Source organism: Acyrthosiphon pisum, chromosome A1 (assembly GCF_005508785.2).
Source record: "Acyrthosiphon pisum isolate AL4f chromosome A1, pea_aphid_22Mar2018_4r6ur, whole genome shotgun sequence".
NCBI classification, from domain to species: domain Eukaryota; kingdom Metazoa; phylum Arthropoda; class Insecta; order Hemiptera; family Aphididae; genus Acyrthosiphon; species Acyrthosiphon pisum.
This window is the reverse complement of record NC_042494.1, coordinates 69632361-69651447: the sequence shown is the minus strand read 5'-3', so window position 1 is coordinate 69651447 and position 19087 is coordinate 69632361. Positions and strand designations below refer to the sequence as shown.

The following is a 19087-nucleotide window of genomic DNA, read 5'->3' as shown; positions in this document are numbered from 1 at the left end:
GTACTTTAGAGTTAAATCATACACTTACATACAAACTAGGAGTCCGCGATCTACCGCAGGTAGATTGCCTACCTAATAATATACTGCTGCGAATCAGAATTTTTATTCTGGGCAACGGAAAAGTTAAGATTAATTTTAAACACCATACACCGAATATTAAATAGCAAATTGAACAAAGTTTGAGTCATATAGAGTTGGTACATTTAACGGGAAACGAAGTGCACATATTCAGCTAGTAATAATATAGTTTCGTTAGTACGTGACGACACCGCGTCGATGATGTATGATTAGTGAAACGGGACCATATTAAACAGTGTTTAGGTACCTATATAATAAATATTGCAAAATTGCGATGATGATGAAAGTATCGATTTGACCGAAAATCTCTCTTTATAGGCATGCACCATCATAATCATATCTACTGCCCAGTGTTTGAGGTTTGTCGGCGATACCGTGGTTCAGTTATAAGATGAATTATATAATAATATTAATATTATGGTTATGGCGATAACTATAATACTGACGAACGCTAATGTTTCGCTAAACAATAACGACGGACAATATTCGCGATTAATCTCTCGCAAACAATATTATTATATTATTATTATTCGCGCGACTATTATGACTTGACGTTTAATTGAAATTCGTTAATGTACGACCGACTTTTGTTGATATATTTTATCGATGGTGAATCGCGTCTATAATGAATTCGTAACTTTGGCACAATAATAGTTGAACAGATGATGAATAACCATTGTACACTACATATACAGCTGGTTGTAATAACGATAATGACCGTTATTATTTTTTTAATTCCTATTATCTCCATTTGCACTTGGTAAAAAATTATTATTTTTCCATTATACAAGCTACAATGCCCACATATTTCCTCTTGTTTATATGAATAATTCATGATATTGCTGCTGTTATTTTAAATCGTATTTCTCCTCGGCTTTTTGAAAACAAATTACATATTAAGTCAATACAAGAACTCATTTTTTTGAGAAAAAACACTACACATTTTTAAGTTGCATTAAAAATTGCACCAATCATCGGTTAACTAGAAATTTAATTTTCACGGCAAGAAATCCCCGATACTCTAAATATTTATAAGCCAAACAATACTAGTAATTTAACTACAAAAAAAATTTAAGTGCATAATATTTTTAATGCATACATTCAAGTTTTTGAGTGCATATTTTGAGATTTTTTCAACACTACAAGTCATCTGCCTTAATCAAAACTTATGACTTAAATGGAATATAAATTACCACAATTGTGTGATTTATCTAATTTTTCTAAACAAAGTGTGAAAACGAGTATAACTAACTATAACCTCGTATAATGGAATTACGAAAATATATCCAGTGGTAAAAATTAATTATCGCCCATGATTTTCAATTTTATACAGTCTTTGAAAGTTTGAATTACTAGACTATTGATGGTTACATAATATTATGTGTACTGCTATCATACTGTAGTTATATTATGACAAATTTATAAATTTTTGTTATGTTTAAACTAATTCCCTTGGATCCATATTATAATCTGGAAATAAATCCGGCGTTATAAAAATTTTATTTCAAACATAGTATACTATTTCTGTGTATTTCCAATAAATTTGAGTTAAATCGAATTCAGCATTACCATAATAATAATATAATATTAAAGTCTTAACAAATTTTCTTTACAACTAGTAAGTAGTTATAGTGTACTTAACGACGGTATTTCTATAAACATGTTATTGACTACATGACTATATAATAATATTATGTGTACATGAGCCCAGCTTTATGCAATTGTACACTTGAATCGAGGAATTATTCGTTTGTATATTTTTTTAATTATATCGGTCTCCGGACACTTTGAATTCTCATTCTGTTGCAATAAGGTAATACCTATAATGATATCCAGGAACTGCAGTTGTTTAAACCATCGAGACCCAATCACTTGACACTTTTAACACGCGTGTTCTACGTGAAAATATGCTTTATTTTCACTGGTGATTTTTTACAGTGAATACTTTAAAAAAAACATCAGAAAGAGATATTCGAATCGATATATTTTTAGTTGCATTGGGTTCAAAAAATAATAAACCATCTGGAGAATTTTACTTCAAAATTATAAAGAAACACAACGTTTTTGTTTTAGCTACAAAAATTATCATGCATATTAATTTAAAGTAGATAAAAATGGAAAATAAAATAATTGGCATATTATAATATAATTTGTTACGAAACATCCATATTTTAAGCATGGTCAGAAGAAGTGAAACAAGTTTGTAGTTGTCGCATGAATTGTTCGATATAAAGTATTGGGTTCAAAAAACGCTTATAAATAAAGTTATGCAGATTCTGCATTTTGATAAATACTCTTTTATTAATAAATGATTACTTATACAATTTATTTATTAATATATTTTAAATTTAAAGTCACCTAAAATTATTTGTAGTTAGGTATATTATAATATTTTTATACGTCGATTAAAAAAATATTAAAAAAATATCGATTAACATACATTTTGCCAAACTCATGTTATTATATTCCGGATGGAAACCTTAAAAAAAATTAAAAACCATGAAAATCTATTTTTTAATGTTTCACGATCACTGATTTACCATATTTAACTGAAGATATTCTTTAGAAAAAGAATTATTCAAAAATATCTAGGACGCCGTCTTAACATATTTTTGATGCGGTCGCATTGTAATACATTATTACTGATTAGATGTGTGACATCAATAATAATTTTTATTATTAACTGGATGTTAAGCTTATTTGAACGTTAAAAAAAAATATTAGCATAAGGGCCATCGTCTAAGATTATATAACTTATAGGTTTTAAGGGAATATAAGGTAAACGAAAAATCAGTATTTCAAAATATCGAGTTTTCGATAAATTTAAATTTAAACGTTTATAATTAACTTTATGTTGTAAACAACGTTTTCTATCAAATTACAAATATTGAAGTGACCATTAATTACTGTAACAAAATATTGTAGCAGTAGACGGTTTCGTCAACATTTAATTTATTATACACGGAAATCCACAAACCTCATAAATTCCCAATTAATAATAATAAGTTCTGGGAAAGATCAAAACGGAAACGCATAAGAACGACCGTAGCGATATAATTAAGTGTACATACTACTGCTGTCAATCCGCTTACCTACGCAAATTTAATTATTCGTCAGTACAGGAATCATTGTAAACCAAAGTTAATTTTCAACGTCCTTAGTTGTTCGATACCATGTAGGAAAAAGTGAACATAATGTCATATTATTATACCACATATAGTACCTATGTTCATTTCAAGCAAACGGTAAGTATAATAAGAAAAACATTCTCAGCAATATGTTTTAACATGCGTATTTGAGAAGACGGATATGCTCGACAAATAGACTGATTTATTGACTGATTGATTTAAACTTACAATTTATTAGCCTGCACAATCAATGGAATTCAATACGATTTCAGAAGCTTTGATTTTTACGAATATCCTTTTTTTGTCTTATCAGTGCATTTTTATTATGCTGAAAGTTATGTACTTATTCTGTTCATTTTCAACTCCACAAATGACGAAAACAATTACAATTTAGAAGTTCTGTTTTGTAAATAATATATTATTATATCGGTATATCCACTTATATAATTTTAACTTTGTGTTTCATAATAATAAGCTTCCCTATAATTAAACTGTGTCAAAATATTTTATGTATACAATAAGTATGTAGTCATATTTTTCAACTCACGGAACGGATTATTTCGGTCAACTTTTGTTTTATACAATTTATTTTTTTCAAAATAATATATTATAATACCTACCTACTATAATGGTCGGTTCTGATAACCCGATTTTTTTGATAGAAAATTAGACGTTGTTCGTTTATTATAACTAAAATATAAAACCTTTTTTCACAAAACCACTAAAATAGCCCGAATGAAAGTCACTGAGAGTTAAGTATAATAATAATTCTTTAGTAATATAATATAAGCGTATACAATGAATTTACATTTTAATTATGACTGTTCGATATTATGGTGACGTGCCTATGATTTTTAACGATACATTAGAGCGTTACATACTCAAACTTAGTGATCGTTGTAGTCGTATAAAGAGGAAACACCAATCTCGCGTGAACACTAACATAATAATAAGCCACCTCACCAACATGGAGGAAGGACTAGGTGAAGTCAATACGGATGGTATTTTTAAATTTTTCCACTCCATCAATTTTATAAACATATTGTAGGTAAATAATAAAAAAAACTTTCAATGTAAATATTATATATACCTACTTCTTAAATCTCATAAATAGTGTAAAACGATTTGTAAATATAAACCGTTGTAAAACTTATATGCTAATGACCTCACCAGTCGTAGCCTTTATTATTAATAATAATATATAAGTATAGAAAATAATAATCTAAATATACGTGTACCACTATAATTATTATATTATTATATTATAATATCTACGAAAAATCATTTACCTGCCAGCGATGGTCGGTACTTGATCGCATTTTTGTAACTCGACACGGCTGCTTCGGCGTCGCCTTTTTCCCGCAGGAGATTCCCTCTGTAACACACACACATAAATATAAGTGTTATTATATTAGATACGCGCACCACTATACAACGTTATTTAGTTGTATGTTCCAGCGACGTTGTTGTTGTTTTTATTATTATTGTTATTATATTATTACTTGTGTACACATACACACCGTAGTAAACCATCTCGGCTTTTCGGCGAAATGAACTAGAGCAGCGGCTGTCAAGTTGACAAATTGCCGTTGTGGAAAAGCTAAAACACGCCGGCACACACACACACACACACATACGCGAGCGCGAGGAGCTTGAGCCGAATATTGTGTTCTATTAATCATATCGCCCGGGACAGACACACGCGTGACTAACGAAAATAAAAACGGAAGGAAACGACTGCGACGGGAGAACCATGTAGCAATGCGCTTATAGAGAAATTTCACGCTTAGTTACACCAACACACACACACACATATGGTATCATAAACGCGGTTTAAAGTCTAGTGTTGCTACGTATAATATAGCCTCCTTTCATAGTAATGATCGTTATTGTCGCCCCTCCCCCCCTGAAATACCCGCATGGAAGAAATGGTCGTTACAGCAGAAGACGCGCGTTTGGTGGTACGCGTTGGAGACGAAGGAAAAAAGTGGTCACAGGCGCGGGGTGGGGTACAACAACGAAATTTAATGGCACGCATATAATTCGTGTGGCTCGATCCGAATTTAATAATATAATATCCGCACCGAGCACTTTTACGCGTTCGAAACTATAATATAATATAAACAAATATAAATTACAAGGCGATTTACAGTAATATTTGCATGTCGTATTACCTATGCAAGCAATACGGATAACACGTGTACTGCAATATAATATCAGTACCGGCGTAGTGCTCGAGCGTGTGTTTAAGCGGTGTACGATTTATGTATAAATTATAATGTAGGTACCTATGCGCATTATAATATTATGTTATGCATAGTCGTGGACGCGAGTTCAATAGTAAAACATTTTCCAGGCGGTTTTTGTGCGATAACTGCCACGTATAAAATGTCTGTTTATTATTGTATGTGTGTGTGTGTAGGAGGGGGGAGGTACGTCAAGGTAACTTAGCGTATGAATGATGTTAAATTAAAAAATAGTGATGCTGAAAAGAACCGTGTACGATATATGAGTTCCAATAGAGATAAATGCTGTTTGAATTTAAGTAAAAATAATGATCATTGACTACAGTATTGTAGATATCTCTTCGAATATTATGTTTTCAATTTTCTATCACACCCTAAAATTGTATCATTACAACAGATAAAAAATGTTATGTAAAAAATGAATATTATAAAAAAAGTCGTTCGCGACTGCGTATAGAGGTAAATATTATACGTCGTGCAGAACATGCGGCTTCTTTATGTACTTTTACGAATTAACGACAGTGACAATAATGATTACCGATGTGCTCTTTTCGAAGTATATAATAATTGAAGTAAAATTTAATTATTTACTAATATAATATAAGATGACGTCTTTTGCTGAAAGTTTCCGGTCGAAGATCGTATAGATACAGATATTATAATATTGCTCGACTATAAAAATTAATAAAGTAGGTACGCAGTCGATACTTTCCGGGAAATAAATCTTAAAAGGGATAAAATCAATGGCGAGAAGGCAAAAAAATAGAGTCAGACAATATTGCTTGCTGTTATTACAATATTGCATCGAAAGGAATTTCTAGGGCGTTCGGTGAATATTGATAAAATATAAAACGTCGGATCTCGCCGTATAATAATTAATAATATTATACTATAATAAATGTAATCTTCGGTCGCCAAATTCAATATGAAGAGCGTATATATAATATATTTTACGATGCAGACATACGCTGTAAGTCGATGTTCGATGGTTTGAAGAAAAAAATATGACATTCAGTGACCGGTTTCGATTGTTCGCTACACCCAAAACTGTTACAATTTCAAATATAAGCACATGAATATTTCGTGTACACGATAATAATTGTGATTCAGCTGTTTAATGTATGTAGTCGGTCCGTTCGACTTTCGTATTATTGCGTTTTCTAGACAACGGCGAACTATACCCGACGATAACTTTACGATGCGACTCTTTCCGCGCCGGACTCGTTTTGTTTTTCCAGACCCCAGTTTTATCTGTTATATTATATGGACATAATATGGTATATATAGTAAATATTGTATACATTATACGCAGTACGTACATAAATATCAGTTAATTGATTTTTTTTGTCTACTCGTTTGTTTTTATTCCCGGTGAGCTTATTACTCGTTGTTCTGTTTATCATTGTGTAAGTACAGTAGGAAGCGCATATCAATGGCACGCCCAGAAATTTTTAGTGGGAGGCGATGTTATACCTTATATGTCAATTTAGAGAATTTGTGGGAGTCATACCAAATTTTCGAATAGCCTCCCTTAGACAAACGCCTTCCATAAAAAAAAAAAAACAATTGTTAACGGCTTAACCACGAGAACCACGATATATGTATGGTATATCCTAGTGCGTTATTAAGTGTATGATATGAGTAGATGGGTATATTGTACTATTATATATTAGTTCATGCTGTATATTATGTAGGCATTAGCGTTACATAGTTTGACGCATTTTCTGATAATAAGAGATAACTGTTAAGTGATTTTACATAAGTTTATACCGATAGGGTGTCAAATTATTGATATCTAATTTTAGTTTACCTAATCTTTACTAGCTGATATATTATAGTATGATAATAATTAAACATAATACATTGTATATGATTAATATAATGAACCGGTTACAAGTCAAATTGATTTTATTCTAGTATTAACAACTATCAATCATATTAATAATTTATTCTTGATAAATGTAATGCGTTCACGCCGTTCATAATACAACGTACTTATTAAAATATATATTGGAAGAATTGTACCTGATTTTCATAATCTTTACTGATCATGATATTATTGATTATTCAAAGAATACAACTGTACGGTGACCACTGGCCACACTATTATTGAAGAGCTGACAATCGGACTACTCCGTACGACATCTTCCGTGGGGAGTCGGACAAATTTATCGCGAAAAAAATAAATAATTTTATGCGCACACTCCGTCACGAAGTATAATATGTATTGTATGTTTGTATAATATACGTTTACATGGCCGTTTATAACGATGATGTGATACGCGGTGTGACGACGCAAATACACGAACACATATATGACGATGACGATGACGATGATGATGATAATAATGTACAGAGTGCACACAACTTTATATTATATAAGCATGGCGATAGGGGTGGGAAAACTGAACTATTACGACTACAAAATTTGCATGTTATACGTGTGCGGGTTTGTTCAAATGATTTATGAGCGAAATATACACACACACACACACACACACACACATATTGTGTAGCTGTTATACGTACGTGGGTTTGTGTGTCTGTGTGTGTCTGTGTATGATATTCACGACATAGTATAATCTCGTGTTCGGTCACTTAGCCCCGGCAAGCAGCTCGAGTTAGCGGACAGTAGTCGCCGCCACTACCGCCGTTTTAATGCGTATTCATTGCAGTGCATAAAAGAGCACCGGTCGGGTGAGGGGTTGCGAGAGTTTTAGGGGTGCGTTGGTGTGCGCGAGAAAGAGACAGCGCGTGAGGGGATGACGGGGAGGGGGTGCGTGGTGTGTGCACAAAAGACAATTTTAATTACAATGCCGCGGTCGGGGTGGCCACCATAAAATACAGTCACTCCGGGTTTAGTGCAACGAAAACATAAAATTAGTGGTCGTTAACGGTACGCGTACGTATTATTACCATACATACATGCATATATACATACATATATATATATACGCACGAAATGACCGGATTTTAATTATATATACGGTGGTTCTTATTTTTCCGTATATTATATGGCTGGCGGGCGACCTTTGCGGTGGCTGTTTCGGAATACTTTCGTACGCGTTTCAATATTTTTTTTTCGACCCGTGCACCTGCAACGGCAGCGCTGTCACTATACCTACCAGAGCCCACGGAGCAAATTATAATTTCGTAGCAGTAAATATTATTATACTGGACCGACGAGTTCTAGCATGCCGTGCATCTATATAATGACTGCTGAAGTGTGATAGCTCTGTTATCACACTCGTTCGACCAATGGCTTGGATATCGATATATATTGATCTAAACGCTTGCTCATGATATGCAAAAGCTTATCTTAGCACTACCGCACTCCTCTGGTAAAATATAATGCTGTAGCGTTTACAACTTTTATTATAGACAGTCCGCTTCAGGGTATAAATCTTCTGTCAGATATTCCGCTATCAACGTTTGTCTGATCACCAACATCGGTTAATTGCACCATCTGCAACGACGTCATTTCACAGCAAACGTGTAATAACTTACCACGGAAAATATGTTCCTACATAGTATTACGCGCTCACGTCATGAAAGAAAATTATTAAAATTACATAGAATATTAAACGGATGTTATAATCGTTTAAAAGACTTGACGGGGATGTGTGTAACGCGGCTCTCCCTGCAATATTGATGGAGCGATTATAATGGGACGAAAAAAAATTGTAAGCGCTATCCTCTACTACCGAGTAAAAAACATACACACTGCACAGGTGACAAAAAGTTTCCAAATCTGTGGCGCGGTTGCGCTTTTATTGTGCTCAAATAATAATAATATATTATTACACGAGCTATACGTTTCGTGGGGCATAAATCTCTACGGGGATATAAAATACTTTAATGTTATGATTAACGGATGAACCAAAATGTAACGCGAACAATACATGGTGAAAAAAAAATATTATTCTTTCCCGTCACACAATATAATACCTATTGTCAAAATGTAATATGTATTAATGGACCTCGACAATTCGATCTGTCTGCACATCGCTCTACCTATTGGTACAAAATAATAAATATATACATGCATGTACGTCATGAACGACACACTACAATATATTACTATTATACTTGGCCACGCGAATCTCGATGCAAAACGCAATTTTGTAAGGGTAAATTATGCACTATTATACATTTATTATATTATAGGTGGACTTTCTATAATGGCGACATTTGATTCTGCCCGTGGTCCGTCACAAGATCATGAATAAATAAAAAAATTAAGCTCTATTGCTTTGTATAGTAATAAATGTGTGGCGTTTTCAGACGTCTCAATTAAAAAAAAAAATTGAGAAGCATTTTTTTTTTTGGTAAAATTCTTATCCCGAGTCCAGACAGCAATTTTTTATTTAAAAATGTAATTGTCTGGGTATGGCTATTGGAGTAGAAGTCATTATTTCTTGACTAATTTTACGTTATATTCAATAATTTATTATAATATATTATTTTCAATTCAACCATTCTGTATATATAAGTACGTGAAATCGTGTTTTTAATTTCGATAAAATCGACTGCGCACGCCACCGAAAAGAATATTATAATAATAACAGTGACAATGACATTTTTGTTTCGCATTTTTAGTATTCCACAAGACCGTGGCTTATTGCTTTGTTTTTTTTTTTTAATGATTGTAGCGCATATTGTACTGTACGCCCATGTACACAATATAGAACTATATACCAGGGGTGGCCAAACCGCCAAACCTTATATGTCATGTGTAATTCGTCAACTATCCAATGACTTTTATCCTAGTCTAGTGTTTAAGAAAAAAAATTTTAATGTGCATATATGTATAATAATATTATTGATAATCGTAATAGTTAGAAAGGTAAAAAAATTACAGATCTTACTGGTAATTTCGGTCACCCTCATATCTGTTACATCCTACAGTATACTACCTTTATTATATTGTTTATTATAACCTACCGTTTATAAACGTTTTCCTACAATATTATACGCAGAATTCCTACGATATTTCTGAGCCCGGCAATTCTCATATTTTCATCGTAATAAAAATACTCGCTGGAGTTCTTCAAAACGAACGGTTGCGAAAGTTTATCGAGACAAATATTTTGTTTTGATAATGATATTAGCGGTATTTTGACGGCCATTTCTGTTATACATACATGTAATAAATTAATACGTCACGTAAAATATATTTTTAAATAGTCCGTGTACATATTATCTAGTTATATAGTTATATGAGTGTATATGATGATGATGATAATATCAAAAGAAATGTTTTTTTTCTGGACCAGACATTTTTTTCGTTTAATTATTTTCAATTAATCAGATAATATTATTTTATTAGTTGCGATGTGCACCGACGCCGGTTCAAAACTTCGGCCGCGCACGGCATTTTTCTTCGGGCAAGTCACCGCGGTGTCCGGAGAGAAGTGCCGCCATCCCCCATCCGCACAAGACAGATACCTACGGGTGACCGTAAAAATCTGACAAACTGTATAAACGTGTTTAAACCTACAGTACCCTCCCACACGGTTCAAAACCACCCATTGGCCTAAGTTGGTGCGGGTTCATTAATAAAAAAATAATAATAATAATTTCTTTATCACGGTAAAAAATATTTTCATTTACAAATTTACTTTTTATACACAAATAATACAGCGTAAAGTATTACATTATACAAAACGTATGGTTATTTATTATCGAGAACCTATATTGTATATACCTAATAATAATAATAATAATTTTTTTATTACGGAAAACATTGACAATTAACAATTTATTTATGTAATGTAGCATAACAATATTCAATCATAATATATAATGTTTGGTTATTAATTATCGTGAACCTTTATTTATATTCATTCAAGTAAATAATATATTTAATTTTCTAAAACAGAATATTTTATAATATTTATGATGGTTTTGTTGAGTGAATATCAAATATGAAAGAGGTTATATATAAAAAATAAAAACATTAAAATACGAGATGCGGGAAACCGCTGTGGTAGCCAAGGAAGCCTCGTGAAATAATTGTACTGCATGAGTATGTTGCAGTCCGAACTTTAAAGAAATATAACTACATTATAGTTCACTAATTCTGATTTATCATATGCGCACTGTAATAAAAATATTCTGGTTTACAGTTATGAATAAACGAGTTATCGTTTAAAAAAGTAAAATACATTAAAAATCATGAAAAAAAAGTAAAAAGAGATTCGATTTAATTTAATTTAAAAAAAAGCTTTAGTGCTATAAAGTAATATATATTAAAGTTGTTTGGAATATTTCGTATAAACACTTTTTACGTTTAGTTGAACAAAACCCATCTACGAGCGGTAGAAATGTAGAATAGAGTCGCCCTGTATGTACTTATGTGTGTGTAAGTTTGCGTAAGTATGTGTGTGTGTGTGTGTGTGTATGTGTGTGTAAGTATATGGTATAAGTATACACTATATATATGTACCTAGTCGTAAAATGTGTATTGCGTTTACTCGAGGGAGATAGGCATAACCACGGTAATAGTGACTTAATATCACTAATATCATAGTGACAAAATCACATATGCAATTTACAAATTTACAATCGCTTCGAAATAATATGGAGAATTAATGACAATCAGCCGATGATAAATCAATTCATGATTTCGTGTATACGACATTGCTTTTAAAATTACGGTACATCTGTGGTCTTTGCAGACTGTTCAGATACTTATTATAATATTATAATAACAATTCCTACCCGAGTATTACAAAACTATAATAATAATTATTATTATTATTCTAATTATTATTTATTAACGTCGTTATTATCATCGTTATTGTTACTATTACGGTCGTCGAAACGTACGGATATATTTGTAACCCAGTTTGGTAGATTAAACTTCGATAAACAACTTTGTAACCGATACGGCCAAAATATGTTGTTTTTGACGCCAACAACTTATTTTCGGTGTGTTTCACCGGGAAAACTTTCGCGAAAGTGACGCGTGGCAAACAAACACTTCTATATTTTTTCCCATTTTTCTCTTCGCGTTCGCCACGTAAGGTATCATATTGCTGTCCGATTAAAGTACAACGGCTTATACACATACACACACGTATAATATTATATATGTATCCGTATATTACAATATACCGCCAAAACCGTACACGACATGTGTCATGCAAAAGCACTACACACTCACAAATAAACACACAAACACACACCTACACATATTATAAGCCATTATTCAACCCCCGACTGACGATCAAAGGCCACGCGCCGTTTCGCGAATATTGAATTTAAAGTATTGAAATGCCGTTTAAACACGATTTTTCCATTTCCAACGATTTAAAAGGAAACGAACAGGCAATTTATGCGTGTTTACGTGAGATATTTTTGACAAATACGATTAAAACGAAACCTAACCTAACCTAATCTTTGAAAATATTAGTTAAATCTATTTTAATGTTTTTAGTTTTAACTTTAATAATTATATTACTAACATATTTGTATAACATTAACATTAGAAGTATGACGTGTGTAAGTCTGTCGTAACATTGTCCATCGATAACTTAGAAGAAAAAATATCGCTTATCGCAAGACCGTTGTTTTAATTAAAAAATAAAAAAAAATGTATAAATATTATACAAACCCTAGAGGCTAAAGGTTTTAAATTAACTATTTATCTATGTTACTTTTTGACAATCAAATCGGTTTAGATGACCTGTATTAGGAACCCATCTAAACTTTTTTTTGAACTTTTAGGGGATATTTTTTTCTAAAAATTATATCAAATAGGTATACAATTAAACTAGTCGAAAATAGCTCACGATGAAGTATACGATGTGTTATGTGTGAAATAGTAACTATGGCTCGGAACTGTATGAAATCCATATTTGTAATAAATTAATATATTTAACATAAAATCAGGTACCTACATATTATATGTCTTATGAGTTATGACAATATGAAAGTTTTTTCTATTGAATATTGTTTTGTGTGTTGCATATTATTTTAAAATAGATACAGAAAAATCGATTTTAAAACTTAGAAATACTGAATTGGGTACCATTGGACCACCGTCTATCACGCAGATCAATATTAGAAAAAATAAATTAAAACATCTCTGCGAGGAACACAATTATGGAAGTAGCAAGTATATTCCCAATTCGCTAATTAGAAAATTGTAATCTGTGTCGACTTTAATCACATTTCAAAACGTCTGTTCTGCGTTTAAACTTACGTATATCATTATTTGTATACACTTTATAATATAAAATGTGAATATAAAACTATCTTTCTAAATTTGTAATTTATAGTAATTTCTAAATAAAAGTATTTTGACCTAGAATCAGTACTACAATATCATACCACGTCATTGTGTGCAATAATAATAATATAATGTTATTGTAATTACTTCTGCACACATCACTCGTCGTGTTAATCATTGATTGTTGTACGAACGAGTGCAGACTGGACGACAATATTCAAACCGTAATAATCGCTTTTCTCGACTCTCCCGTTACCGGCTGTATAATACAGTATCGGTACTATAATATAATACAGGTAACTATACCATTTGAACGAGTAAAAATCGTTTTTCTCAATAGTTATCATAACGATCATAATATAGTAAATAAAATAATAATTATGATCGAATTATACGCAGCGAACGAATTCGTCGGAAGTATAATTGTGTTTTGTACTTATTCACACTCGGCAAAACGTTTTATCGAATACCTACTATTATTTTGTATTCTATTGTTTATTATAAAATTATAATAATATAGTATACACAAGTTTTGCACTTGTATACCACGCGTACGTTAGTGCGCATGCGTGTGTTTGCGTTTAACGAGCAAAGTACTTACCGTGCTTCGTTTGTATAATATATACGTATATACTAGTACATAGGTATGATATTAGTTTATAACGGGTAAACACACTGAACTTTTTCAATGGCCTAACGAGGTCGAACTGATCCTAGCGACATCGAAATCTCGACGGATATGGCGTGAACTGTTGTACGATAATTATTATCATGCGTATATAATATAATATATAGCATTAAAAATAACACATATACCTATAAATATTGTATGTAAATTAAAAAATATAAAAGTAAAAAAAAAAACGTTTTGCGAGCAATCGAGTAAACAAAAATATATTTACGGGGTCTCGTTAAAATTTCGAAAAGCGCGAGAAATGAATATAAGAAAATTAACTCACGTCTACGAGCGATCCGCATAAGACAAAGATATTATCCATAATAATATCGTTGATAAATGTCAAGTTTATGTCATGTTTTTTAACTCACGCCGACCCAGCAACGTAGCTCTAGTTTGTAGACTCATCTGAGTTTCAGAAGTTAATTTTGAGATTTTTATATATTTTGTGAGATACAACTAACTTTATGTTTAAAAATAAAAATGTACAATTCAATCATTATTATCTTATTAAAATTGTACCTATGTATATATTATATTATAGATATTTTTTTTAGGCTTACCCACGGGTAAAATGTATAGTCGCGGTTTGCTTACATACCTAATAATATTATAAAAAGTCAGAATAGGTCACACGCATCTTACCCACTCCTTCCTCATTTCCAAAGAACATGCCCCAGTATGCGACGCATGCAAGGAAAACTTTTCGATCAACCACATCGTTACTATATGTTCAAAATACGCTGGAGCTTGGAAAATTTTCCCACACCATTTATTTAAGCAAACAATTGTAAATATTTCAATTTTGTTTTTCTTAACCTGTTTTTATCTCTGTGTTTTAACTGCAAGCTAATGACCCATGATGTTGAAGCCTTAATTTTAAATAAAATAATATATAAATATATACATTATTAAGTGTTCAACATCTTTTAAATAACCAAAGTACAACTCTGCAGCAGCTACCGACTTTGCGGAGTGCCTATACGATCGCAGGAGGTCTCGTACATTTATTAATACAGTAATATCACGACCGCCGTTTTACATTAAAACTGCATTTTTACGGTCCTCTATAATGTATACGCATTTACAGGGCGTGGATCTTAACCTGAGCATAGGAAAGGGTGAAATACCCCCCCCCCCCCTAGACTGGTGAATTCTAATATAAATTTAAATTTATTCGATGGAGTATATTTGTAATACATTTTGTGGGATATCTAAATGCTTTGTGATATGATTTTTTATTAACCTTATTTTCATCTGTGTAGCACATATTTAAGAACTTATTGCACTAAAAAATATTTAAAATGTTGACAGTATAGGCACTGCTGCAGACTGTATAGTAAGAAAATGAATATGCAGAAACTGCAAACATGCCCATTGACTTATTAACATTTTTAAGCTGGAATCTTATCCAACATGTGAATCCCCCACCACCTATGACTATGTTGTGGATCTTAGACTTTGCGTTTAGCTCTTACTATCTCGTAAACACACGAAATATCTAGTGACGGCGGTGTATATACTTTCTCTTTACAGATAGTAGATCGCAATACCTCTTATATAAGTATAAAGATAACAATTAGAATAATAATATTAAAGTATACCTACTCATTATTATTGCGGATTATTGTATTCATGAAACGGGTCGTCACCGATACGAATTACGCGCGTACACTGTGTATATTATGTACGATTGAGCGCGTCGGGCGATTTGCCCGAAACAAGCATCAACCTCCCCCGGGCACGATTCACACCCGACCATACACCATCTGCGTCTCCGTCATGTCGCCGATCAACCGCCTTCGAACCGCATACATTTTCCCAGTTCGCGGAAATATTGACAGAAAGCTTCCGCACGGATAGCTCATTTCCGTTTTGTTCACCCCCACCGCACTCCCACGTGGTGTACGTCCCGTAAATCACCTCTCTGCACGCGCACACACATACACATATTGGAGCCATCCCGTCATCCTTGTACATTCTTCGTACAGTATATATATGTGTGTGTGTGTGTGTGTGTGTGTGTGTGTGTGTGTATCCATCCCTTGTGTACGGTCGTATCATGTACGGCTTGAGTAAGGGATAGACGGTGTTTGAGGACGAGTGGTGGAGTGCGCTTCGCAGAGGGTACGAACCACCGCGTCTTGGCGGAATTTACATCAGAATACCCTTGTGCAGCATCCGAACATACCACCGACGCCGGACACGTATCGAATAATAATAAATATATATGGTCCGCGCGCGCTGCGTTGCATCGCTATTCTATACCATTTTATATATATATATTATATACCACGGTATAATAATATACGTATACATTTCATATGATGGTATATACGCTATGCGCACGCACACACACTGAAAAGCAATGTTACTATGTGTAATATATTATATATATAAGTATACTATCGCGAAACAGCTCAGTCCTCGCCAAAGGCCTCGTCTCCGGAGAGACAGAAAATGTGATCGGGTATGAATGAGAGAGGTGGTGGTGGTTGTAGTGGAAAAGCCTCCGGACCAAAATCCCACGTATATGTACCAACTGCGCCGCCGACACGCCATAATCTAACATCGGTGACCCATGAACGACTACGAGATACATAATATATATTTAAACGTTATATTATAGCATACACCATACCCTTGCATTTTTTTTTATCGGTTTGCGATAAGCATTTTTTTTATGCGTGAATATCGAACAACAACAACTATACATACAATAAATAAACACAAGTTTATGTAATATTATATAAGTACACCACATACGCCCGTTCTATAGCGCAGGTCACGATGCAAAGAGTTTGTATAATATTATATTATATATACCAAGACGTCGTGAAAACATTAACATTAAATAGTTGGCGGCAGCGGTGGTGGTGTGATGGTGGTCGAGAGAGAAAGAGTGCCAATCCAATAAGACCTTAATTATTATTTTACATCAGCTATTAGAATATGGGTAAATCATACACGTAGAACCCGTTTGACCTTGTATTGGTGTGAAATTGTCAACGAGACAGTGATGTCAAATCAATATTATGTTTTATTTTTTTTTTAATTATCATATTTATGATCAATGCGCATAGATAATATTATAATACTATTAAATATTATTTTCCCATGCGGTGTTTTGATATTTTTCTTTTTCTTTATCAAAATCGTGTGTGTGTGTAAGCGTGTAACAATAAAGTTATAGCAGCAGTAAGTTGACCTCGGTATCGGATGAACTTTCTGGTGAATTCGAATTTATTTATTTCGTCATAAAATTCTAGTACATTTTTTATTCAATGAAAATCTACGAAGAAATCAGATGACGTAAGTGCATATAGAGCATGGTTCTATATTTATATTTTTATACATTTACAAGAGCGTAATATGTTTTGATGGAATTCTATGCAGACGTGTCAATTTAAAGTTGAACGACAAAGAATTTTTTCTTCAGTATATATTATATGCTATTTGAAAATCTATTGTTTTTTTTTTGACGGGTGTTCGAAAGTTGTTCGAAACTTCTTCGACAAATAAATAAACATATATACGGTATAATATATATACATAACGAATATATATATATAATACAATAAACTATACATAAATATATATCTAGCGTTTAGAAGATTTAGATAACACTATCGTAGTTCGTATACGAACCGTATGTAACCATCGTTACTTATGAACAGTACACATCTTATCAAATAATTTTACGATTAATGAAACTATCAAAATCGATCGTTTCAAATAAAAATAACCAATTATATAAAATGTTGCACTGTTTTCCTTGACGATAAAAGTTGGAACTTGAAAAATTAATTTCTTGTCATCTACTTCGTAATAAATATACTGCAAATACTTAACGGGTGCACTCCGTTGAAATCTATAGACAAATTAAGACGGACAACTTTAAAATCCATTTTCCACTAGCGTTGCGTATATATACCTAACATACGTGGCGTGGTTTTATCAGAAGTTTTGACACATCAGTATTATGAAAATATAAAATTGTGTAACCCTATTGTTCCTTACCTAATCCTTAATATTTTATGCAGGACCTTTAAGGAGTGTGCATTAATAGTTTAAAGGCAGAAATAATTGTTGTAAAAAACTGTTTACCCACTAATTAAAATTTTAGAGTCATAAAGAAAATAATAGATAAAAATGTTAATCCAAATTTATATAAATTGATTCAAGTTGCAATCACAATACCTATATCATCAGCTACGTGCAAAGGATCCTTTTCAGCCATGTGAAGAGTGAAGAATTGGCTTCTTTTTTTTTTTTTTTTTTTTATTAAACTTTACAATGCGTCAACATATTGCATGTTCTTACAAGGTATTAAATATAATAATGATACGGTTGAAAGAAAGTAATATTAATAATAGTTGTAATAATAATATAAATTTGAGATAAAATTAATGAGAATAGGTCTGAGAAAAGATAAGATATTGTAGGTATGTAGGTATTATGAGACAGTGTGTGATAGTATTATGGGAAGATAATGCCTTTAGTTATTAGTGTGTTTAAGACTGTGGTAAGGAGGGAAATTAATGGATTAATTAATGAGCTTAAATTGGATATGAGTTTTGAAAAGGTATTTGATAATTGTTCTGTGATTTTATTTTGGTTGTTGGTGGCTTCTGCTGCGTGTGATTTGGTTTTGGTTCTGGGTTGAGACTGTTGAAAGTGAGGGTCAGGGTCTTTGATTGGTTGAAACTTTGAGCAGATTTTT

The 19087-nt window shown here is 32.4% G+C and overlaps 1 protein-coding gene across 1 annotated transcript in view; it reads right to left on the bottom strand.

Annotated features, from left to right (window-relative positions):
- The window catches only part of LOC100574407 (protein O-mannosyl-transferase TMTC2-like), a 358487-nt gene that overhangs the window by 70649 nt on the left and 268751 nt on the right, over nucleotides 1-19087 (bottom strand). Inside the window, exon 7 of the mRNA XM_029487429.1 lies at nucleotides 4496-4581. Coding sequence (XP_029343289.1) covers nucleotides 4496-4581 — 86 coding nt within the window. The remainder of the gene's footprint in view (nucleotides 1-4495; nucleotides 4582-19087) is intronic.